The sequence below is a fragment of the Adiantum capillus-veneris genome, chromosome 13 (genome assembly GCF_014529385.1).
Source record: "Adiantum capillus-veneris isolate H3 chromosome 13, ASM1452938v2, whole genome shotgun sequence".
Classification (NCBI taxonomy): Eukaryota; Viridiplantae; Streptophyta; class Polypodiopsida; order Polypodiales; family Pteridaceae; genus Adiantum; species Adiantum capillus-veneris.
In genome coordinates this window covers 145146674-145171827 of record NC_140943.1, presented here as the reverse complement: position 1 = coordinate 145171827, position 25154 = coordinate 145146674, and the positions used below count along the sequence as shown (strand labels likewise).

Genomic DNA, 25154 nt, shown 5'->3' with positions numbered 1-25154 from the left:
TTTAAAGAAACCCAATGAAAACAACCAAACAATGCAGAGAATTTCGAGTATCAGATTACTGAAACCTGAATTTTAGCTTGGAAAAGCCATCGAGCTATGAAAAATGGCACAGTCACACCCACAGACATTCCTGCCATTATGATGAGAAAGCCTAGGCCATAACCAAATATCATCCCTGCAAGCCACATGGATGGTCCAGATGGAAAGAGGAAAATGGGAAGAAGTGCCAATGAGGTGACTAAAATCAAAGCAAGCACTGGCCTACTAAAGGTAGAAGCCTCCCATTCCATCAACGGTATAAGCACCTGCACCAAAAGTTAAACTCGGCTTAGCTATGAGCAAGATATCAAGCTGCAGCACTAAAAACAAGATCACCCATGTTCTCCTCCTACCCATTCACAAGGATAGCTTTCAGAAGGTATTTAGATATCAAAAGGCTCCACAGCATGCACCAAGCCATTAACAAACAGCTGCTATTACCCCCCAAATAAGAACAAGAAGATAAAAAACAAGAAATTTTTACCTTATCTAGTACAACTGGAAAGACCCACACAACCAGTACAACTGTAACTGCTAGCAGAAGCAGTGTCCAGAATAGAGCTTTCATCCACCACCTTCGTTTTTTAAAGCCAGCATTAGTAGGTAAAGAAGGATTCTCGAATTCTTCCAGCTCCAAATCATCCACATGCTGCAATCTGGAATACATAGAATCTACTTGCAGCCCTTGCAATTCAAGCCCATGACCATTCGCAGCTTCCCTGGTCATGGACTGCTGAGTTGACATAATCTTTGCAATTTATCTATATAGCATGATTATAATAGCAGCAACCCTGTGGACTGCAGTATGAACACATGCACAAAAATGTCATGACTCTCCAACTTGAGCACTACCATCTAGAGATATGCAATGAATTCTTTCCGAAGACTAAAAATACCACTCCTATGTATCTTCTCATAAGAAAGTGGTGAATAAGATAATAAAATGATGGCATTTTCATCATCCCTATCATTGGCTGTCTACAAGTATTAGTTCATGTCAAGCACAGCAGATGATAAACATAACACAGAATCAGATATCACACTAATCCAACCACCCCTTCCTTGCCGAGTTATGCTACTACTTTATTCTTCAGTTCCTTACTTAGGGAAAGTCCCTTGACCCGAGAGAGAGAGAGAGAGAGAGAGAGAGAGAGAGAGAGAGAGAGAATGAAATGAAATGTTATATTAACGTCTTCAAAAGGCCAAAGTGACCTATGAGACTAAAAAGTTACAATGTGGTGGATCTGATACAAAGTCAGAGTAACAAAATGACAAAACAAATATACTATGGAATCCTGGACTGCTAGGTGTGAACGGGGCAGAGCAGCTAGCTGGGGTAGCTAAATCACAAGAGATCCACCATCGGTCGCTAGCGGATCTCATCAATCTCCTCCATGGTCATTAGTCTGACCGGGCGTCGTGCATGTCGGGCCAAAGGGATCCGAATCCTCTGATGCAGCCTCCGTCGATGCTGTGTGGTCCTCCGCAGTCGTGGGCGTCTGAGTCGTGGGCGTCTAGATCTCCCCAGTTCGGTCGCCCGGTCGATCAGTGTGCCTCTGGTGTGAGGCGACGAGCTCTGCTGTGGTAGTAGCTCCTCCGGGTGTCTAGTGTCTGCTCTAAAGAAGTCTGTGATGTGTCTCTGAGACCAGCTAGCCTCTCCTCTCATCAGGCTCTCTTTGTGTCGGCGCAGCTCGAGTAGAAACAAACCCAAGCATCTCTGATCCTCGTACTGCATGACTCTGGAGAGCGGTCCAAAGCCCTCTCTAAACAAGCAGTGGAAGCGGCCTCGTATCTCGTAGTAGACGGGGCAGTGGCATGTGTAGTGCAACTCTGTCTCTGGCTCCATGCCACACAGGGGGCATGTCCTGGCCTCTGCTGGTACTCCACTGTATCTCTCGGTCTTGATCCGCAGCTGATGTGAAGATGTGCGTATCTGGCCAATAACACATCGTATCCCATGAGACAAGTGAGTGTCCATGTATCTGGGCCTCGTCACAAAACCGTCCTCTGTAAGCTGGAGAAGACGGTCTCTGTAGAAAGCCATCTTCGTGCCCAGCTCTTGTGCTGGCTGTATCCATGTCCTCCTGATGTCTAGCTGAGCCACGTCCTGTCGGATGAGCCTGGTGATCTCGGACTGTGTAAGAGTCTGAGAGGGTGTCTCTAATGAGTACTGGAAGGGGGGCAATCTGTCTATGCTGAACCCATGCGCCTGAAACCATGATGTCATTTCACCATACCAACATGCTGTATCTCCCTGCATGGCTAATTGTCGAGAGGACTCAAGTGTAAGGCAGGCATATCTGTCTCTGGGGAGTTCCCACATGCGGTGTATGAAGGAGACAGATCTGGTAAGCGCCTCGACTACTAGTGGGGGAGCAGCTAGCTCTGCTCGGATAATGGCACGTGGTACTGAAGCCTTGGCTCTAATGAGCCGCGAGATCATAGAGACCAAAGGCTTCTCCATGTCGCCCCACCCATCAGTGCGACCTGTCCTCCCGTGATGATCCAATGAAGGTCCCCATATCTCAGCTCGATAGAGCAATGCAGACGCCACTAAAGTGTCAAATAGCCAGAGCTTCGTCCGAGGCTCTTGAAACTGAACCTGTGAACACATCCTCTCCAATCTACCCAATGTTGCATGGGCTCTGGTCAATCTAGTCTCTGCTGCTCTCCTCAGTGAAAATGCTGGTCCACTAAAAACCACTCCAAGGTAAGTGTAAGCATCTGTATACTCCACTGTCTCCTGGCCGTATGTGAATGCGGGCGCTGATCTCCTGATCCACTGTGGGGTGGTATTAAATACCATGACCTTGGTTTTACCAAGGTTGACAGACAAACCACTTTCGTGGGCAAATCTATGCAGAGCATCCAAGTGACGTTGCATCCCCTCTGGAGAGTCGGAGATCAACACAATATCATCAGCATAGAGCAATAGTGGAATCCATGTCCTTGCCAGCTATGCACCTCTATCACCATCTCTCTCAATGTAGTCAGCAACCTCATCCACATACATACCAAATAGAGTAGAAGAGAGCGGGCAGCCCTGCTTCACACCAATAGTGGAGTGAACCGGTGCGGACAAACCCTCTGAGGTACGTACATGCCTGTACAATGCCATGATCCCCAAATGAGCTCTGTGGGAGAGGAGAAGAAGAAGAAGAAGAAGAATTTTAACGTCGAGAGAGAGAGAGGAGAAGAAGAGAATTTTAACGTCGTAGGAAACTATACAAAGGGGGGAGAGATTTATTAACGTCTTCTAAAGGGCAAAGTCAGTCTATGAAAACGATCAATATACATGAGTGTCCCCCTGGGTATCCTGGAAAACGACAAAAGGTCTGAGTTTTTAAAGGGCAGACAGACGCACTCCAAGGCTGATCTCTGATGAGGGAAAACACCAAGGCAGAGGGCATTTCTGCGACACGGGCTGCTTGCTGGCTATGGGATACCGCCTCCAATCCAACAAACACTGGCTGCTAGGTTGCTTCAAAAACGCCGGTTGAGGGCTGAGAGACCCACTCGCTGCTGCTCCTCTTTTGCACTTCCTATTTAAGTTTGGTTGCTTGGGCCGTTACACCTTTTGATTATGGTATGGTATTGTTGGATTCAAATGTAGGTATATTCCATCCATTTGCTGTTAGAGAAATAGGGCCCAAAGGGCTCTTTTAAATTTATACTAATGTTGGGTAAAATACTGACACACTGAATTAATAAGATAACTCGTTAAAAGTGACTGTTCAACAATGCCAATGCCAAGTGTCATAATTGGACTTGCAGATAGTGAAACACAAACACATACTTGGTAAGACATGCACATCTTGCACACATCGGTCTCCGCTATTCCAGCTGGTGAAAGACTTCAAATACGCATCTAATAGTCTATGCGACTTACGCCACCAGTTGCACAACTGCACCTTATATAGCATAGTGCAAAGACAGTTATGCAGGGGTTCTAATAGGTCTGCTGGAACTGCCAAGGGCAAGCAGATCGTGCTGACATCATAGTTACAGGGAATGGTCACTTTCCAAGCCTCCTTTCCCCGTTCCCATTCCAACTTCCTGTTCCGAATCCCCATCCCGTGTTTAGAAGCGAGTATCCATAGCAGGGAATGGCATTCCATGCCCGTTGTCGTTACCCGTTCCGATTTCTTGTTCCAGGCAGGTAACTATGGCTGACACGTCCCCCTAGGGTTTTCTAGTCTAGGATATGGCTCTGAGTCAGTCAGAGTAGAATGTCCACATGCCACATCAAGCCCATGGGCACATGACATCCCCTCCTGTTAAAGGTGAGACTAGGACAAGCTATCTTCCCATCATTGGAGGTGGTTCATCCCTCCTCTTGGACCCTGAGCCATCATTGTTCAAGTTTGCCTTGTCCTCCAGTAACTTTTGATGTTCATGCTTTTAATCTTGCTTGTCTGCTAGACTCTTACTCAGATTTGTGCTTGCGATCCACACAATTACTTAATACTACATGAGGATCTGAATGTGTAATCAAGTTAGTAGTACAAGCGAGAGATTGAAATGATCAAACCCCTTGGAATTCAATTTACCTGACTACCAAGCAGGCTATGAGACTTTTGACCATTGGAGATGACTTATCACTAGAACATTCTCAACACTTGAAGATTGTGCTGAAGTCTGCTCCTGACAAAATCATAGTGAATTGAGACCCTTCGTCTCATGATATATCATCTCTCGAGTCTGCAAGCCAAAGATTACATGCATACGTGTCTTAAAGAATGCTATGTGAATCAGTATCGTTTCACAAAAAAGTATCGTTACGTCTCCCAATCAACTTGAGGATTTTACTTTTTTTTTCCCAAGAAAAAGATCCTTCCATTAGTTAATAAAAACTGCCCAGCAGGCTACAAACTGCCCCGACAAGAGGGGCTACATCAGAACCTGGGGTGACTCACAGTGAAACAGTGAGATATGTATAATGATGGCTAAATCAGGATATGGGAGGAGGAAACAACCACACAGGTAGGCGGTAATGCCATCTGGGAGCCCCATGGACCATGGTGTAGAAAGGTTCTAGTCGCAAGAGTCGTAGGAATGCCTCGCGGCGCTTTTGCATCCAATCCGACCTGCCCTCAAGCCTCTCAAACTGTCCTCTCAGTGTATGGATATGTCACGTGCACATCTAACCCTATGTGCATGTGGAAAGTGTTTTGGCCCCCTTGTAAGTTGTGAGTGTTGGGTTCGTAAAGGCCCTCTCCTCTTATTTTTGTACACTAACTCACACCACTAACTTACTGGGTGGGAACACACCCTTGTACTCTTAACTTACTGGGTGGGAACACACCCTTGTACTCTTAAAAAGTCCATCATAATATACACTAATTTTTTTGTGTATCAACATTATTGATACAAGTAACAACAACGGCGTTCTCTCTCTCTCTCTCTCTCTCTCGTCATCTGCAGAGATCAACCAGCGCTACCTACTCTTTCTGCTAGCGCTACCCTTAAACTCGTATCAGAGCCTCAGGTTCGCGCATTTCTACACACCTGTAGCAACAACCAAAGCCAAAAGCTGCACACACAGCTAGTCTTTGCATCAAATCAGCCCAAGCCCTTTCACGCAAGTAGAGACAGGACTCAATTCACGTGAGAAATTTCAGCCTCAGCATTTTTCTTCGACAACAACAAATTTTGTGCATAAAAGCTTCACAGAAATTGGGGCTTTTCATGTACAGGTGAAATTGCACTCTCCCAAGTCAATTTCATTGAAAAATTGAATCCGGAAGATTTGGGGATTTTGCAAAATTTGCCCATAATTTGTTGAAGGGATCATGTATTAATGAGATTGGGGCAAATCCATCAAAGAAATTTTGGGGCTTTTGCTGAAATTGTGCATTTCAGCAAAATTGACGCGAGAAATTTTGGGGATTGTGCTGAAATTTAACAAAACTGATGAGTGTAATACACTTTGGGGGCACTACTGATACAAATTTTGTATGGTAAATTGTGGTTTTACCTCCATGTGTGAGATGTGGAGAAATTGCAGAAATTGATTGTGGATTTGTGTATGAAAAACCAATACGCACTTTTATGTATGCAATAAAGCATCGGGTAACTCACATCGAATTATTATATTGCTGAATATTCATGTTGCAACTGTTCTAGAATCATTTGTATATCTGGGATTGTTGCAAATGCATTTTTGGTGATACTGCTGAAGTGGGAGTTACTTGATGGCAATGTATGCAAGTTTTGAATGCTGAATTTTCAGTTTCTCTGCTGAAAATTATTACTTTTACTACTGTACATGTATTTGGAAAAAGTCGTTGCTCTCTAACTTGCTTGAAAATTTTGATTGTTCAAGGCTGAATATTCAGCTGGTTATTTGATGTCGTAAATTACAGTATTTTTGCTTTAGGGCATTGCTAAAGTATGGCCGCTAATGCTTCCAATAGCAGTGACACTAAATCCCTTCTTGAAATCAAGAGGTTTGATGGCATTGGCTTTGATCTATGGAAAGACAAAATGGAAGGCATTTTGTTTGTCAAGGATTGCTATGATGCGCTCTTGGAAACTAAGCCTGTAACCATGCTAGATGACGATTGGGCTAGACTCAATAAGAAGGCCATTACGTACATCAAAATGGTTGTGTCTGATGATGTACTTACAGACATTAAGCGTCTTGATACGGCTTGTGCTATATGGAATAAGCTAAAGGAAACTTATGCTCCTGTGAATCAAGTGCTTCTTATGCATAAACTTGTGAACATGGAGTTAGATGAGTTTAAGCCAACATCTGAGCATTTGAGTGCTTTCACAAGTATCTTGAGTCAGTTGTGCAAGATTCAGGTCTGCCAGACTTCAATGATAAATTGAAGGCTATTTTCTTGTTGACGACTTTGTATTGCAAAGCATTACTTCGCAAGTTTTTGGTTGTAGCCAATTCTCAAATGGAACTTTGGCACAAAAGACTTGGCCATATGAGCCAGAAAGGCCTTCAGGTTCTCTCCTCTCTTGGGAGATTTGAAGGCCCTGGTCTCAACTTTTGTAATGATTGCATATATGGAAAGCATGTAAAGTCTTTTTATTACTTTGGTGTCGTTAAGAAGTCTAATGCTCTTGATTTGGTACAATCTGATGTATGCACTATGCATGTTAGTTCATATGGGGGTGCACCGTACTCTGCTACTTTCATTGATGATTTTAGTAGAAAGTCTTGGGTGTTCTAATTGCTTTCAAACGGTTTCATGCTTTTGTTACCACACAAAAGGAGCTTAAATTGAAAGCAATTAGAACGGATAATGGAGGAGAGTATGTCTCTAATGAGTTCAACAAGTTTTGTGAGATGCATGGTATTAAGAGTTTGACGGCTCCTTATAACCTTGCATCAAATGGCGTGGCTGAACGATATAATCGCACACTTCGTGAGAGAGTCAAATGCATGTTGTCCACCCATGGAAGTTTTGGGGAGAGGCTCTTAAAAATGCAGTTCATGTATTCGCTCTCTGAATCATGCTTTGAAGAATGGCAATCTTGAAGAGGTTTGGTCTAGCAAACCTGCTTCATATGACCATTTGCGTGTCTTTGGTTGCGAGGCCTTTGTGCATGTACCTGTAGAACTGCGGGACCAAACTTGACATAAAATCCATCAAGGGCATCTTCATGGGATATGGAGATGAGGGAGAGATGGGTTACAGAATTTTGTTACCTGAGAACACGAAGATAGTACGAAGCCGAGATGTAGTGTTTAATGAGGCAAAGCTGCTAAGTAATGCTACACAAAGTGATCTTGACAAAAAGAAGGTCAAGTTTCAGCATGAACAACCAACCATAAATCAGCCATTAGCTGAAGATTTTGTGCCTACTGATGCTGAAACTCAGCAGCAACCCATTGTGCTACTGCCAAAAGATCATGGACAACCATTGGATGCACAGGATGGGGTAGGACATGATGAAGAACATGCTGAAAACAGATTATAGCAGCAAGGAAATGCTGAAAATCAGCCACCTAATGATGGTGTCATCATTCCTGAGGATGTACGCCCATTGCGACAAAATATGGACCATTGGGTAAGAAGGTCTATACGTGTCAAAAGGCAATCACACAGGTTATAACCATCTTTGGATTGCATTTTGTTGACAGATGAAAATGAGCCTCTGATATACAAAGAGGCACAATCATGTGAGAAAAAGAGTAAGTGGGAGCTTGCTATGCAAAACGAGATGAATTCTCTGTATGCAAATGATGCATGGAAGCTTGTACCTTTGCCTAAGGGTAGGAAAGCTATCCCTAACAAATGGGTTTACAAGTGAAACGTATCAATGGAAAGCCCAAGTACAAAGCACGGTTGGTTGCCAAGGATTACAAACAAAAGGAAGGCATAGCCTTCCAAGAAGTCTTCTCACCAGTCGTGAAGATGACTACCCTCCGTGTTTTGTTTCTTCTCACTGCTCTCCTTGATTTAAAGATGGATCAAATGGATGTAAACACTGCTTTTCTTCATGGCGACTTGGATGAGGAGCTGTACATGGAACAACCGAAAGGCTTTGTCATTTCAGGAAAAGAGCATTTGGTATGCAAACTAAAACGCAGCTTGTATGGGCTGAAACAAGCCCCAAGGCAGCGGTACAAAAAGTTTGACACCTTTATGCTCAGCCATGGAGAACTCATGGAGATAGCACACCCCATCAGTAAGGCTCCCTACCGTCTGAACAAGTCTCAAGAAGCAAAGTTAGAGCGGCAAGTTGCAACTCACCGAGTTAGTGGCCAAGGGTTTCATACGCCCTGGTGTAAGTCCTTTTGCTACTCCTATTTTGTTTGTTCACAAGAAAGATGAGTCTTCTTGTCTGTGTGTAGATTACAAGGCACTCAACAAGATGACCGTCAAGAACAAGTTTCCGATGCCTCACATTGAGTATATCTTCGATAGGTTCAATGGCGAAAAGGTTTTCAGCAAAGTCGATCTCAAAAGTGGGTACCATCAGGTAAGGGTATTCAAGAGCAACATCTACAAGACCGCTTTCCGCACAGAGCGGAGGCAATGGGAGTATGTTGTTATGCCTTTTGGATTGACAGGTGCCGAGGGTACATTCAACCGTCTCACGGTACGTCGTTTTGGTGCATGATCGGCGTGTGTTTTTATTTTTCTAAATGGCATTCTCATTTTTTCTGCCTCATGGAAACAACATGAACGGGATGTAGAAAGGGTTTTAGCCCGTTTAGATGAGTGTCAGTTGTACATTGCAACTAACAAGTTGGAATTTTTTCTAACTCATTTACTTATCTGGGCTATATCATTTCTCTCGATGGAGTCACGTTGGACCCCGCAAAGGTAGAACAGGTTTATAATTGGGATTTGCCCTAAACTGCATATGATGTGCGTTTTTTTCTTGGGGTTGTGTCACGCATATAGTTCGCATATAAAGAAAATTGCACACATTGCCACACCCATGACTGATGTTTTTAAAAGGCATGAAAACTTGCCGACAACGTGTTGTTTTGCATGAGGCAGCCATTGAGGCTTTTGAAGCTCTCAAGGTTACGATGATTGAGGCTCCGTGTCTTCCCTCATGCCATGCAAGTGGTTGCGCTAAATCTCCCCAAGGAGTGTTGTAAATTGCAACCACTCTCCCAGTGTACGGGCTTGTCACTTGCACATGGCTCTGTGTGCCACGTGGACATGCTTCATGGACTTCTAGAGCCAATTCTGTATATATCCCTAGAGGATTTGTATTAGCAATTTTGTGAGCCTCCTTTTAGGACCTGCATGTCTGGATGTCACAAATGGGTGGCATGGCATGGCCCTGGACATTGGGGCAGTAGAGCACACACACACACACCCTCCTCGACTGGCAGACATTCCTGAAAAATCCGCTGTTAGGACTGATGTCACGAGGACGTGGCAACTGCTAACCTTAGTTGTTGGTTTCTTTCCAATGATTTTTGTTTAATTTTTGAGACCCTCTTTTTGAGGTTGCAAATGGTCGGACATTGTATGGCCAATGTGAACGGTAGTTTCACACGCATACGGGAAGTTGGTCGGCACTGGAATTCGAATAGTAAGAGGATGTCTAGGCTCAAAGCAAGATCATATAGGTCTCCCCGTCGCACTTAGCAAGTTGGTGGATACTAAGAAGTGAACTCAATAAAGGCCTAAAGTCAAGGTGTGACTACCAACAGAAAGTATCCGACAGTTGGGCCACATTGCACTTTTGGATGCGGTCCCAATGAGGATAGATGGTTAGATGACCACAGGGAGCCCAACGGAAGCATCTCCTAAAATTTAGGAAACTACTATTTTGGGCTATGAAATTTGTTCGCGTCATTAGCATCAGAATGACAAGGGGAACATTTTATTACTCTGCTGCGAAGTCAATTGATGCACCAATTGAGAGAGATTTTTAAGCAGAAAGCCCAATGCGGGGAAATTGCATGTATGAGTGCCAAGTGGCACTTTTTGGTCAATTTACCAAGTTTGGGAGTACAAAACTCGTAACTGACTTTTTGGAGCAGTTTTGGAGGCTGTTAACTGTGATTTGCAGCCATTTCTCTCCATTTTTGAGCTTCCCATGACTTTATCTAGGACCAAGGAGCTCATTTTCAGCATTGGAAGGCATCAGATGCGTGTTTACAAGGCTGTTTTGCTGCATTTTCAGCGATACGCAAGTTTTGGCAGCCATGGAAATCTTCCCCTTTTGCATCTATTTGTTCACAGATGCATTACAGGTCAAGGGCAAAAGAGGAGGCGCTTGATTCATGCTGGGGGGATGCTTCATTGAGAACTTGTCACAGCTTAAGAGCTATGGAGTGCTTTCTTTCCCTCCCATGTACCCTCCCATGTATAGTGTGGTGCTAGGAATGATGCCCTGCACACTACACACTGCTCTCTCTCTCCCCTACCTACAATTATGTGATGCTCCACAAGAGGGCTCTTCATTTGACTGATGTACAGCTGTGTGGGTTCATGCTTTTGTGTTGAGGCAAGAGCCTCCTTGAGCAGGAACGAGGGTAGCTAGCTGCTACTCCAAAGCAGGCACCGATGAGGGTCATAACCTCACCGTACAGGTGCAAATTCAGCGCTGTGTATGCGCAGAAAATTGACTGGTTTTCAGCCATACGGACGCCAGAACCCTTGGGAATCGTGCCCCACTGGCAGAGGACAGCTAGGGCACTATTTCGGGCTGAAAACAGGGCAAAAACCAGTAAATACAGCGAGCTGAATTTACTGTTTTTGGGCAGGAATTAGAGGGTTTACGCCAATGCAAGTGAGATCCAACAGGGGAATTGATTTCGCGCAAGTTTGGGGCTGTTATGCTGCCGAAATGTGGCCAAATGAGGTAGTGTCTAGTGTGATACAGGTAAAGGATTTCCAGGACCTTACTTTGTAATTTACCCTCTCAAAGAATAAAGAAATACCGAAAGGGACGCCAATCTTGGGGCCTACAGGTTGTCGGCGTCTGCTCGGGGCATTCTAGCTTCCGAGCCGTGTGTGTACTTAAGTGTTAATCCCTATCACAGGTTTCCTTTGCACGTTCTCTCTGTGTGTGTCTAAAGTAAAGAATTTCGGGTGAAAGCCAAAGCCTACCGCCCCCCAAGGGCCGGTTTCAAGGTTCCATTGCTGGGATATCAATCACTTTTTCCTTGGGTAAAGACACAGAGTAAAGGAACGTGGGATTACACTATGGCCGACAAAGGGAAGGGCATTATGGAAAAGGGTTCCTCTTCACAGGACAGTCAGGAAATTCCGCATGTTCGCCTTGCCAAAAAGTGGTCAAATTAGGGCTGATTTTTTGCTGCGTTTTTAGGGTTTGCAAGTATGAACCAAGAAGAGATAGGGAGAGGTCTCACAGTGGTAGATTGGTCACTTGATCTCCTGCGGGAGTGATGTGGGTCTGCCAGATGACACGCTGCTTGCCGATTCTCTGAGGCGATTGCTTGGATTCTATGACGCATTGGTAAATCATCTTGAAATTTGAGCTTACTTGGTCGTGGGTGGTACGTCAGTGTTGTGGAATTATGCTCGTTTGCAAAGGCAACAGCCTTTTGCACACGTAAAAGTTAAGGGACAGGTTGCAAGATGCTATGTGGTGAAGTTCAAGAACTATCCACCTATGGATGCAAAATGGATGGAAGAGCATGAACTGTCAAAGTCACCAAATGTATTGCAGCTTTACCTTGAGGCCTTTGGGTTATAGCCTAGGTATGCCTCAACCCAATGTCTGCAAAGGAGGGGTAATGATAGAGCTAGCACATCAAATGTACTCATGATTTAGTGCAATAGCAATGTACAGTTTGACAAAAGTATGAAGGTCTCATTACGTCATTTGTACACATGTTTTGACAGTCTTTCTTGCGGATACATGCGATAATAAAGAGTGCTAACAACACAAGATCATCAGTGGCATGTATTTATGGTATGCAATCGAGGACGTGGCAACTGCTAACCTTAGTTGTTGGTTTCTTTCCAATGATTTTTGTTTAATTTTTGAGACCCTCTTTTTGAAGTTGCAAATGGTCGGACATTGTATAGCCAATGTGAACGATAGTTTCACATGCAGACGGGAAGTTGGTTGGCACTAGAATTCGAATAGTAAGAGGATGTCTAGACTCACAGCAAGATCATATAGGTCCCCCCGTCGCACTTAGCAAGTTGGTGGATACTAGGAAGTGAACTTAATAAAGGCCTAAAGTCAAGGTGTGACTACCAACAGAAAGTATCCAATAGTTGGGCCACATTGCACTTTTGGATGCGGTCCCAATGAGGATAGATGGTTAGATGACCACAGGGAGCCCAACGGAAGCATCTCCTAAAATTTAGGGAACTGCTATTTTGGGCTATGAAATCTGTTCGCATCATTAGCATCAGAATGACAAGGGGAACATTTTATTACTCTGCTGCGAAGTCAACTGATTCACCAATTGAGAGATTTTTAAGCAGGAAGCCCAATGCGGAGAAATTGCATGTATGAATGCCAAGTGGCACTTTTTGGTCAATTTACCAAGTTTGGGAGAACAAAACTCGTAATTGACTTTTTTGGAGCAGTTTCGGAGGCTGTTAACTGTGATTTTCAGCCATTTCTCTCCATTTTTGAGCTTCCCATGACTTTATCTAGGACCAAGGAGCTCATTTTTAGCATTGGAAGGTATCAGATGCGTGTTTACAGGGTTGTTTTGCTGCATTTTCAGCGATACACAGGTTTTGGCAGCCATGGAAATCTTCCCCTTTTGCATCTGTTTTGTTCACAGATGCATTACAGGTCAAGGGCAGAAGAGGGGACGCTCAATTTATGCTGGGGAGATGCTTCATTGAGAAAAAGGATGTCAGATTTGAAGGAGTATCCACTTCTTCTTCTGACAGTTCTTCTAGCTCTTCTGACTCGAGTGAAGAAGACAGCAAAGGGAAAAAGCGAAGCAAAAAGCAAAGCAAGGGCAAGAAAAAGGCAAAGAAGCCTAAGCTTCGCCCTGTTTATGACAGTTCTACAGAGAACTCGTCTTCAGATAGTTCGGACTCCGATGATCACAAATTTTATGCAAAGAAGAAGAATTTCTATAAATCGAACCAATATGGCTTTCTGGAGGATAAAAGCAAGAAAGTTCGAGAATTCAAAGAAGGTGGACAATCAATTAAATTTGACACTTTTCTGGATTCCAAGATACTTCGAGGGCTTTGGCCTTCATACAACAGTTTGATATAGCTTTCTCTGGAGGACATTATTGAGGGCTACCTCTTACTTCAAGGGAAATGCTCGAACATGGTGGTCCACTCTTCTATTGAACAAGAAAGCGCCAGTTAAATGGCTGAAATTCAAAAGGCTTTTTATTTCTTCTTGGTTGACTCGGGAGCACGAATGCGATATACGAACTGCTTGGAACCATCTCCGGATGACCAAGAAAGATACCTTAGACGCATATTGCGAGAGATTTTGGAGCTCTTTCCTACCCGCTTCTTCATTTAAGAAGATCTCGTTTAAAGAACAGATTGAGCGGTTTACCTTGGGACTTCCTACGGAGATCCGAGACCACTGCTTAGAGCAAAAGTCAGATTCTATTCAAAAACTGATGAGAAATGCAAAACGGGGCTTTGCCATACACTCAGGCAGTTTGACTTACCCCACAAATGAGATCTATCATAGAAAACAGAACAGACTTGTAAAAATGAAAGTAGAAAGAAGAAGAGCCCCCAAAATCAGAAAGATAAGGATGCACGACCCCGGCTCACTCCGCAAGAGAGAGCCAACTACATTAAAGAGGGGAAGTGTTTTGGATGTGGGGAACAAGGACACATCTCCGTGAAGTGCCCTAATATGGCACCCAAAGAACAAGATGAAGAAAGGCCAGAGAGTTCGAAAGCAGTTGAGGAACATGGCAGAAAAGGCAGATGAAAGCAGAACTGGTGCCCCTTTGCGTGGGGCCCGAACCGAATAAGAGGAATGAAAGTACAAAACTTTGCCGCATTTAGGGCAAAGTGAAAGATCAGAAGCCCTCATTTTCTTTGATGGAGGAGCCAAGACCCACTTCTTTTCACTTGAATGGGCGGCTCGATTTGGGATTACGCCCGACACGCTGAGGCCACAGGCGGAGGTAGTTCTAGGGGCACCCGGACGGGATGTTGCCATTACACGGATCATTGGCAAACTTCGTTTGCAATGTCAGGGGTGTTTAGGGCACGAGGACTTCTACGTAAATCCCTTGGGAGGTTGTGACGTCCTCTTCGAAATCCCTTGGTACCACAAGAACAACGCTGTGGTTGACTATTGAGCCGAGAACGCGACTTTGACAAATGAAGGGCACAACCATTGTACTTGATGAAATTCAGTTTCTTTACTTCATTTTCTGGAGAGAACTAAATGATGATTGAAGGTCAAATATGTTTTGACCTCGGGGGGGAAAAAAAAAAAAAAAGAACGCAAAGATTTTCTCCACACTCATGTCGATTGCTTTTCAGAGGGCCTACTAGGCGAGTTGCTATTAGCTCGTCCCGACGATCATACCATTGATTTGATCCCTGGACGCACACCACCGAACCGGCCACCATACCGTGTGAGCCGAGCCCTGAGATACACTTCTTGCGACATGTTGTCTCAGCAGCACGAGTGCAGATGGACCCGGCCAAGATAGAGACTATCTGTGATTGGCTCGATTTGAAGAATGTCCATGAAGTTAGACGCTTCTTGGGCTTATGTTCTTACTATCGGCAGTTCATTAGAAAGTTTGCAGAGGTTGCTTCCCCTTTGCATATCTTGACACAGAAAGGAGTCCCTTTCTCGTGGGGACCCACAAAGGTGACTGCCCTTCGGATATTGAAAGAGAAATTGACTACAGGACCAGTTTTGACTTTGTCGGATTTACAGAAGTCATTTGAAGTATATTGTGATGCTTGTGGTCGTAGTCTGGGTGCGGTCTTAATGCATGAAGACCATGTCATTGCCTACGAGAGCCGATTGTTCTCTAGGCCGAAATTGACAGCACAGATATATGAGAAAGAGCTTTTGGCGGTTATCCATGCTCTTACTCAGTGGCGACATTATATATATACCTAGATGAATCCAGGATAAGCCTAGATTCACCCTTGAAGGAAAGTGCAAGGTATAGACCCATGGTAGTCACCCACAAGACGATATAACCATCAGCTCCATCATGCATAGTATTGACTAAATACCACGACATCCCCACTAACGTCGTCAATGACCAATAGTGGGTGTAGAACTAGGTACTAACGTATGCTCCCCAACACAACACACACCACACACACACACACATGAGCATACATCAACACAAAGTTCAGCGTACTGAGTTTCTGTCATGACTCCGGAGATCAAGGGCAGACTCAGCCATAATGAAGCCTAGCACTAACAGAAGCATGAAATCGAAAAAATCAGCACAAATGAGGTAGTTGACAGGGCATACGCAACACAAAAGATAGAAAGCATTAGCACAATATCAACCGGTCGTAACTCGGACGCAAACTCCACAATGTGAAGTCTGCATGTCCGCTATACGACTAAAAAATATACCTAGATGAATCCAGGATAAGCCTAGATTCACCCTTGAAGGAAAGTGCAAGGTATAGACCCATGGTAGTCACCCACAAGACAATATAAGCATCAGCTCCATCATGCATAGTATTGACTAAATACCACGACATCCCCACTAACGTCGTCAGTGCCCAATAGTGGGTGTAGAACTAGGTACTAACATATGCTCCCCAACACAACACACACCACACGCACACGCACATGAGCATACATCAACACAAAGTTCAGCGTACTGAGTTTCTGTCATGACTCCGGAGATCAAGGGCAGAGGCCATAATGAAGCCTAGCACTAACAGAAGCATGAAATCGAAAAAATCAGCACAAATGAGGTAGTTGACAGGGCATACGCACCACAAAAGATAGAAAGAATTAGCACAATATCAACTGGTCGTAACTCGGACGAAAACTCCACAATGTGAAGTCTGCATGTCCGCTATACGACTAAAAATATACCTAGATGAATCCAAGATAAGCCTAGATTCACCCTTGAAGGAAAGTGCAAGGTATAGACCCATGGTAGTCACCCACAAGATGATATAACCATCAGCTCCATCATGCATAGTATTGACTAAATACCACGACATCCCCACTAACGTTGTGGGCGGGATGGAAACACACAAAACGCCTCTATAACGACCCGACACACACTCTTGGGAAGATACACACACACACACACTATGGGGCACCACTCGGCTTACACAACACACCTGGCCGAGACAGGGAACACACCTATGGAGTGAGAGGAGAGAGACTATCCGTTTACCCACTCCACACAGAGAGATACACACACACACACACACCCAAAAACTCAGCTCAAAAGAGAAGAATTTCTGATGTTTAGATACAATAGAGCTTGGGCCAACACCAATGGGGCAAATAGCTCACACAATATGGGTAAAATAAGCTAGATACAATCACAAATTGGAGCAGAAACTTCGCTCATAGGAGAAACTTACACAAAAAAAAGCAGAAAAAGAGAGGAATTTGGCAAAATGGACAGCGCCATCGCGTCCGGAACGGCCCAAAACTCCAGTCTACAATGTCAAAGTGCTCAAATCCGACCTCGGATGAGCAGTTTACGGCCAAAACAGGCTCCAAAAACCCCAAAAACACACCTGCGGCTGTTCCTCCTCACTTCTCCACGTTTTTTCTGGTCTTCTCTTAGTTTTTTCAATTCCCACACTTAGCTTTATCAGTTGGGCACCCTTGGCCTTTTAAATGACCTCAAACGGACCCCGAACAGGCCAAAAACTAACCTCGCAGTGCATAGTTGTCACCTTTTTGCATCATCCGCATACGTGGCACTCAGCTTTTCCCAATAATGCATCCCGCAACCACGTGAAGTGGCCCCAAAAAGTGGTCCTCATGATGACCTTTCTGCATAAGTATCACAAGAAAACACCTACGTCGTGTCCGTACTTCTCCGCGTGCAAGTACTGACCCCATTCGACGTCCTGACGCCACTAGATGCCATCTGACGCACCTGCTTACCTCATGTCGTCGGCCCGTGGATAGTTTCTCGAGAAGTCTTACGCGCTACCAACTCCTCCTTATTGTAGAAAAAACACATTGGTACTGGTAATAGTGAAAATCGCTGCACTATGTACACCCTGTCCTACATGTACACACGTGGGCCCCACGTAACCACCTGGCTATGGAAAATGGGCAATCCTTTATTCGATGCACCATGCATGTGTATGTACATATGCGCAATCCCTTGCTCCAAAAAACTCCTGACATAATTTGCCCATCCCCTAGCCTGCTAAATCATTCATGATCAGCAGTAGCAAAAAGCGATATGAGACTCGCAGCGTCACAAGTCTCCTCATCCTTCACCAACACTCCTTGATCCACAGACAGTTCATCTTGCTCCACCATGATTAACTTGGCATGATACAATTTAAGACGCAATCCATTTACCCTTGACTTATGTAAAATCCCATCCAGGTTAGCCAGTTGATATGTACCATTTGGAAAACACTCCACTACCTTGAAAGGGCCTTCCCACTTAATCTGAAACTTCTTTTGGAAGGTGTTGTCCAGCTTACTGTTGTAGCGCAAAACCAAGTCATGCTTTTTGATACCCTTACTTTTGACCTTTTCATTTATCTTTGCCAAAGCCTTATCCTGCATCTGTCCATAATGCTCCAATGCGCTCATCCGATCCAACTGAACCTCTTGTAACTGCAAGAGCCTCTCTTTGAATGCATCACTAGGCGGCCCAAGCAACTTCTCTAACATCTTGACCGCAGGCAACTCTACTTCCACTGGTAATAGTGCTTCCTTTCCATACACCAAATGAAATGGAGTAAACCCTGTACCTGTCTTCACCGAAGTTCGATAAGCCCATAATGCACTAGGCAATTCCAAATCCCAATTCTTTCCTTGGTGCTCTGTCACTTTCGAAAGAATTTGCACCAACTCACCATTGAATCTTTCATTTAAGCCATTACACTGCGGATAATAAGGAGTGGTATGCTGGTGCCTAATCTTCATCTTTGCGCATAAAAAATCTAGCAGTTTAGCTCTAAATCCTGGCCCCTTATCCGAAAGTAGCTCCAATGGCACCCCAAACTTGCAACATATTTCATCATACACAAATTTTGCCACATCCTTTGCAGTGATCTGTTTTACTGCTATAGCCTCTGCCCATCTAGAGAGATAGTCCACTGCAGTCAAAATATAGCTTTTGCCCCTGCTTGTGATAGGTAATGGGCCTATTGCATCAATCCCCCACTTTTTAAACACATCAAACGCCATAATGGTTTTTCGTAGCTCTGGCTTCAACACTCTCTTTCCAAATGCTTGACACCTATTGCAAGACCTACACCAATGGTGAACATCCTTGTGCAAACTGGGCCATACATAGCCCTCTTGCAAGATCTTATGCAAGGTGATCTTTAGAGCAAAATGGCCGCCACATGCGCCTTCATGATTCTCTTCCAACACTCTGTAAAGCGCCTCCCTCCAAGGTACACGTCTCAACACGAGATCAGCCCCTTTCATGTATAAGACATCACCAATCAATTTGTATCTGTATGCTCTACGCACAAAACCATACTTCTTAGACTTCTGAATCTCCTTTGGAATGATTCCTGTTAGCAAAAACTCCTCTTCTTGAGCCAAACTTTCCTGGCCATGATAAAGAGGTAAAGTGGTCCTCAACACAAATAGCTCCCAAATCATGCTTTGAGTTGCTTCATGTGCCTCTCTGTTTAGAGCACGTTCAATGTGTCTGATGCTCCACGCCTCAAACTTTTTTAACAGGCCTTTAATTCTGAAGCACATTTCCTTCAATGAGGTGTTCTTGCTCTTCCACACACCCAGCACTTGCTTCACAACTAACAAGGCATCACCTTTTATGCTCAACCTTCTAATCCCATGCTTCAAACAAATGTGTAATCCAGCTTCCAAAGTAACATATTCAGCCTCATTGTTACTATGCGCATCCAATTTGAACCCTCTCTTGCATACTAGCTTCCCCTCTGGATCATAAAGTGCTATACCCCCTGAAGCTGCATCATGGCTCTTCCTATATGAGCCATCAAAGAACAAAACATGTGCATTGCTGATCTGTGGCACTTCTTCAACTACCTTTCTCACCACCTCTTCCTTAACAAGAAGGGGATTCTCCTTGTAAGTCAACAAATCGGCTGGGATAGCCCTTGTACTGTCTTCCACTAAAAAAGAGAACTCAAACTCTTGCAGCTCAATTACCCATTTCTTTACCACATTTGACATGTTAGTGCCATTAATTAACTGTGGCAAAAAGGCATAACTCATCAAGAAAACAAAAGGTCGTGGTAGCAAGTAATGACGAAATCGTCGACAAGCAAATATTACACTAGCCATCACTAGCTCTACTTCCGAGAATTTTCTCTCTGCATAATACACTGGCTTCATATAATGGCTTCCCTTCCCCTTTTGCAATAGCATGGCTCCGATGGCATCATCCCCTACTGATGGATTTACATAAAACACTTTCTCCCAATCAGGAGCCTGCATGGCTGACAACCCCCCTAACACCTCTTTCACCTCTTGAAACACTTCTTCACACTTGTCATCCCATTGCAATGGATCATGCTTTGCCACTTGCTGTAATGGATAAAGAAGCTGCGAAGACAATGGAATAAACCGTGCCATGTACTTCACTTTGTGTATAAAGGTTGCCAATTGCTTAGTATTCGTAGGTGATGGGAGAAGAATAATAGACTTCACCTTGTCTGGATCAACCTCAATGTCATTTTCTGACACCATATGGCCCAATAGTTTCACCCTTGGCTATGCTAGATGACATTTCTTTGGATTAAGTTGTCCTACACATTCATCATATCGAGCCAATACCATCTGCAACTTCTCATGGTGTTCAACCCTACTGCTATATACACAGAAGTCATCCATAAAAGCTTTAACACAACTACCAATGAATGGTTTCAATACCCAATTTGCTCTCTCTTGATAGAAAGATGGTCCATTTGACAACCCAAATGGCAATACCGTGTAGCAATAGCAGCCCCATGGCGTAATAAAAGCTGTCTTTGTGCGGTCTTTAAGAGCAATCTTCAATTGAAAATAGCCTAAAAAACCATCACACACACTGTACCTCTCATAACCTGCCACTGAATCCAAGATCTGATCAATGAATGGAAGAGGATATGGGTTCTTCTTAGTGGCTGCATTTAAGGGTTTAAAATCTACACAAATCCTCCACTTCCCATCCTTCTTTGGACTGACTACTACTGGACTCACCCATTCTGTGGTCTCCACAGGGACTATAAACCCTGCCTTCAATAACTTGTCTACCTCTTCTCGCAAGGCTTCCATTTGCTCCTGACCCATCCTTCTTAGCCTTTGCCGCATTGGCTTAGCACCTTCTTTCAGCTCTATATGCATCTCTTGGCCCTTGAACCCTCTGATCTCTTCATATGAAGTAATGAACAAATCAGGAAAACTAGCTAGCATGTGCAAATATATCTCCTTCTCCATAGCTGAGAGGTCTCCACTGATCATTTGTGTCATCAATTCCTGCTTCTTTGACAACTCAACCTTGGTTTGCATCAGCCCTTCAATCACTTCATAAGGCCCTTCACTTTCATCTTCAACCTCATTTGCAAATGCAACTAAACCAGACTCCTAGATTTCTTTGTCCATCAAAACAAATGCAACATCAACATCCTCATCACTGCTAGTAGTGCTATCACTGTCCTCATCTGTCACCGTGGAATAGTCTTCATTACTAGAATCATCCTCATCTTCATAAAGCTCCTCCAATCGTTTCCTTGTGTCCATATTATAAAGCTTCTTGGTACCCGTCTTTCCATAGAGGCTAATTGTACCATGTCGCCAATCTTGAACAGCTCCCAATGCACGTAACCATGGTCTGCCCAGTATAATAGGATATGCTCCCAACCCCGCTCGCATCACATGAAAATCAACCACTGCCTTTGCATCATATGCTTCCACTTCTAAGCTCTTTACAACACCCAAACATTTTACTTTCTGATGGTTTGCCAATCTAATCCGGAAACCTGACACCCCAGACACTGTAAGACCCATCTTCTCAACGCATGAGTGTGTTATGACGCATATTTAGGCTCCACCATCCACATAACCTTGTCCCAAATTTTTTCTTTTGTGCCACACATCTACTATTGGACAAATGTCTAGTAGCTCATCCATCGCCAACACCTTCACTGAACCTCTCTCTGGCTCTTTCTCCATTGGGTTAACCATCCTCTTCCACTGTCGCTTTAGCTTAGGCACCATCTCTATAAGCTGCCCAAAAGTAACATCGGCTTTCCTGCTTGTCAGATCCTCCTTCAAGTCATAGCTTAATTGCCCATCCCCTAGTGGAAAATCTGAAACATGAAACTTGCGACGAGCCCTCCTTTTTCTCTTGGCCTTGACATCCTCACCTTCATGGCTCTTTTCCTTCTTCTTGCTAGGACCTGGGGCACTTCTTCCTTCCTTTTCCTCTGTGGTCCTCTTCCCAATAGGCATCACTAATGTATCCTCTAGCTTTGATGCCTTCTCCAAGGTGACTACACTTAGCACTTTTGTCTTTCTCTTTTCCTCCTGGGTTAATCCACTGGTTCCTTCATCTCCCTTAATTTCGATGCCATAATCATTTGACCTAGTTAACACCTGTCTTGGCAATGGATACATGTCTCCCTGCATCCTTGGTGGCTTATCACATTGCGAGCTGATGTGACCCAACTCTCCACAATTGTAACATGTGGGCGTCTGCCTCCAAAACCTACCATTGCTTTGTCCAACACCATTCCTAGGCCTTTCTTCACCTCCTGGCTGATTTGCAAACCTCCCTCGACCTCGATTATTTTCCACTTGACCTAGCATGTTTAGGCTGAGATTCTTCATCAAATCTACCACTTGCCTCATGTCTTGCCTTAACCCATCATCTTGCACCGATGTAGTGACCACTGCTGGCATAACTTGAGTAGTAACAGGAACCACTCGTTCGTGATGAACCCCTGGCATGCGACCTTGTAAAGAGTCCATAAGCTGAAATTCAGACCTCATGGGCAAAGACTCCACCCCTAACTGACTCATTTTCCTCAACTTCCACTCTTTGTTCCTTGCTACCTCCAATGCATCTTCATATGTCCTAGGCTTCTTTAGCTCCACTCTCCAACGTATATTCTCCCAAAGACCAACCAAGAACCTGTCCTTCTTCATCATGTCAGGCGGGGGTACCTGTGGTGCTAAGGCCTTGCACATTCGCTCCCATGCCGATGAAAACTTACGTATATACGCATCTACTGGCTCACCTTCCTTCTGCACCAAACCTTGTACTTCTTGCCACACTTTGTCAGGATCTTCTATCTTCACAATCTCCACTTCCAATCCACGCCTTAGATTGTCCCAACTCAATCTTATAGGTGGATCAGTCACACGCAATTCCTCTTCAAATGCTTTGGACCAAACTCGTGCATCACTCTTCAAACAGATTTGGAGAAGACGTAACATCTGTGCCGGATCATGAATCTGGTTGCTAATACAGGCAGCCTCCATCTTTTCCAAAAAGTCTTCCACATCTTCATCACTTCTTCCATGAAATTCCGGATAAGAGAAAGCCATGGCTACCCAAGTTACAATGCTTTGAGAACCCCTTTGAACACACGTGCAAGAACCCAAAACTTTTACTGACTCAATTCCCAGAAACTTCAATGGAGCTCAACTTTAGATAAGGACAACCACATGCACATCAAATGAGTTTTCATAGTTGATCATCGGAATTACAACAGGCAAAGGACATTCCAGGATCTCTCTTAATCTTCTTGGCCCGAACATAAAGACTATGCGCTGCTGGAAAAAAATCTTGCTGGACACATGAACATTTATCTGGATTCTTTGAGTTAAATGAAATGGAGTGAATTGAGGGCCATTTTGATCATCCATTAAAGCCAACCATGCAGCTCCCAAGAAGGCACACCTGACTTATCCTCCGATCTTGCCAAAATTTCAGCAACATAACAACATAAATGGCTCAAAAGACCAAGAAACCAGCCATCATAACTTGGAAAAATTTTGATAGAGTTTCCCCAGAAGTAGAGCAGTAGGAACCCAAAATATAGACTATATATGTATGCATAAACTGTAGGACTCACTAGTACATAGCCTATGGCGAGGTCACGAAAAGGGTGCTCCAGCTACTTGTATCACCGAAAGGATCTCCACATTTGAGAATCCCCCAACTCAATAAACCTCACGCTATCGACCCTCACACGAAGGCTAATGCAAATCGCGTATAGTCAAGTCTCAGAAATGACTATCTTCCAGACCAAGTCTCAGAAATGGTTGGGACTGCCAAATAAAACCAAGTATAGCTCCACAAAGGCGTACAATGGCAGTTTCCACAAGTAACGCTCAAACAGGCGCCAAATTATGCATACCCACAACAACTGCAAGTGACACCACTGCTAGTATATCACTGTACTCCAGCTACCTGTACCTGTGTGAATCACTTATACCTGTACCTGTCCCTGTAACCTGTAACCTGTAGTCTACAACCTGTAATCCCGAATCTCGAAGCTCGAAGCAGAAGGTACTCGAAGAAGATCCTCTGTGGGGGCGCCAAAAGAATGTGGGCGGGATGGAAACACACAGAACGCCTCTATAACGACCCGACACACACTCTTGGGAAGATACACACACACACTATGGGGCACCACTCGGCTTACACAACACACCTCGCCGAGACAGGGAACACACCTATGGAGTGAGAGGAGAGAGACTATCCGTTTACCCACTCCACACAGAGAGATACACACACACACACACCCAAAAACTCAGCTCAAAAGAGAAGAATTTCTGATGTTTAGATACAATAGAGCTTGGGCCAACACCAATGGGGCAAATAGCTCACACAATATCGGTAAAATAAGCCAGATACAATCACAAATTGGAGAAGAAACTTCGCTCATAGGAGAAACTTACACAGAAAAACAACAAAAAAAGAGAGGAATTTGGCAAAATGGACAGCGCCATTGCGTCCGGAACGGCCCAAAAACCCAGTCTACCATGTCAAAGTGCTCAAATCCGACCTCGGATGAGCAGTTTACGGCCAAAACAGGCTCCAAAAACCCCAAAAACACACCTGCGGCTGTTCCTCCTCACTTCTCCACGTTTTTTCTGGTCTTCTCTTAGTTTTTTCAATTCCCACACTTAGCTTTATCAGTTGGGCACCCTTGGCCTTTTAAATGACCTCAAACGGACCCCGAACAGGCCAAAAACTAACCTCGCAGTGCATAGTTGTCACCTTTTTGCATCATCCGCACACCTAGCACTCAGCTTTTCCCAATAATGCATCCCGCAACCACGTGAAGTGGCCCCAAAAAGTGGTCCTCATGATGACCTTTCTGCATAAGTATCACAAGAAAACACCGACGTCGTGTCCGTACTTCTCCGCGTCGAGTCCTAACCCCATTCAACGTCATGACGCCACTAGATGCCATCTGACGCACCTGCTTACCTCATGTCGTCGGCCCGCGGATAGCTTCCTCGAGAAGTTTTACGCGCTACCAACTCCTCCTTATTGTAGAAAAAACACACTGGTACTGGTAATAGTGAAAATTGTTGCACTATGTACACCCTGTCCT

At 44.3% G+C, this 25154-nt stretch overlaps 1 protein-coding gene across 1 annotated transcript in view; it reads right to left on the bottom strand.

The window, feature by feature from the left end:
- LOC147445015 (uncharacterized) overlaps positions 1–25154 on the bottom strand; it is a 64015-nt gene that overhangs the window by 1253 nt on the left and 37608 nt on the right. The window contains exons 2-3 of the mRNA XM_086527502.1: positions 524–837; positions 66–305 (exon numbers count right to left, since the gene is read on the bottom strand). Of these exons, the coding sequence (XP_086383628.1) occupies positions 66–305; positions 524–784 (501 nt within the window). The 5' untranslated portion in view covers positions 785–837. The remainder of the gene's footprint in view (positions 1–65; positions 306–523; positions 838–25154) is intronic.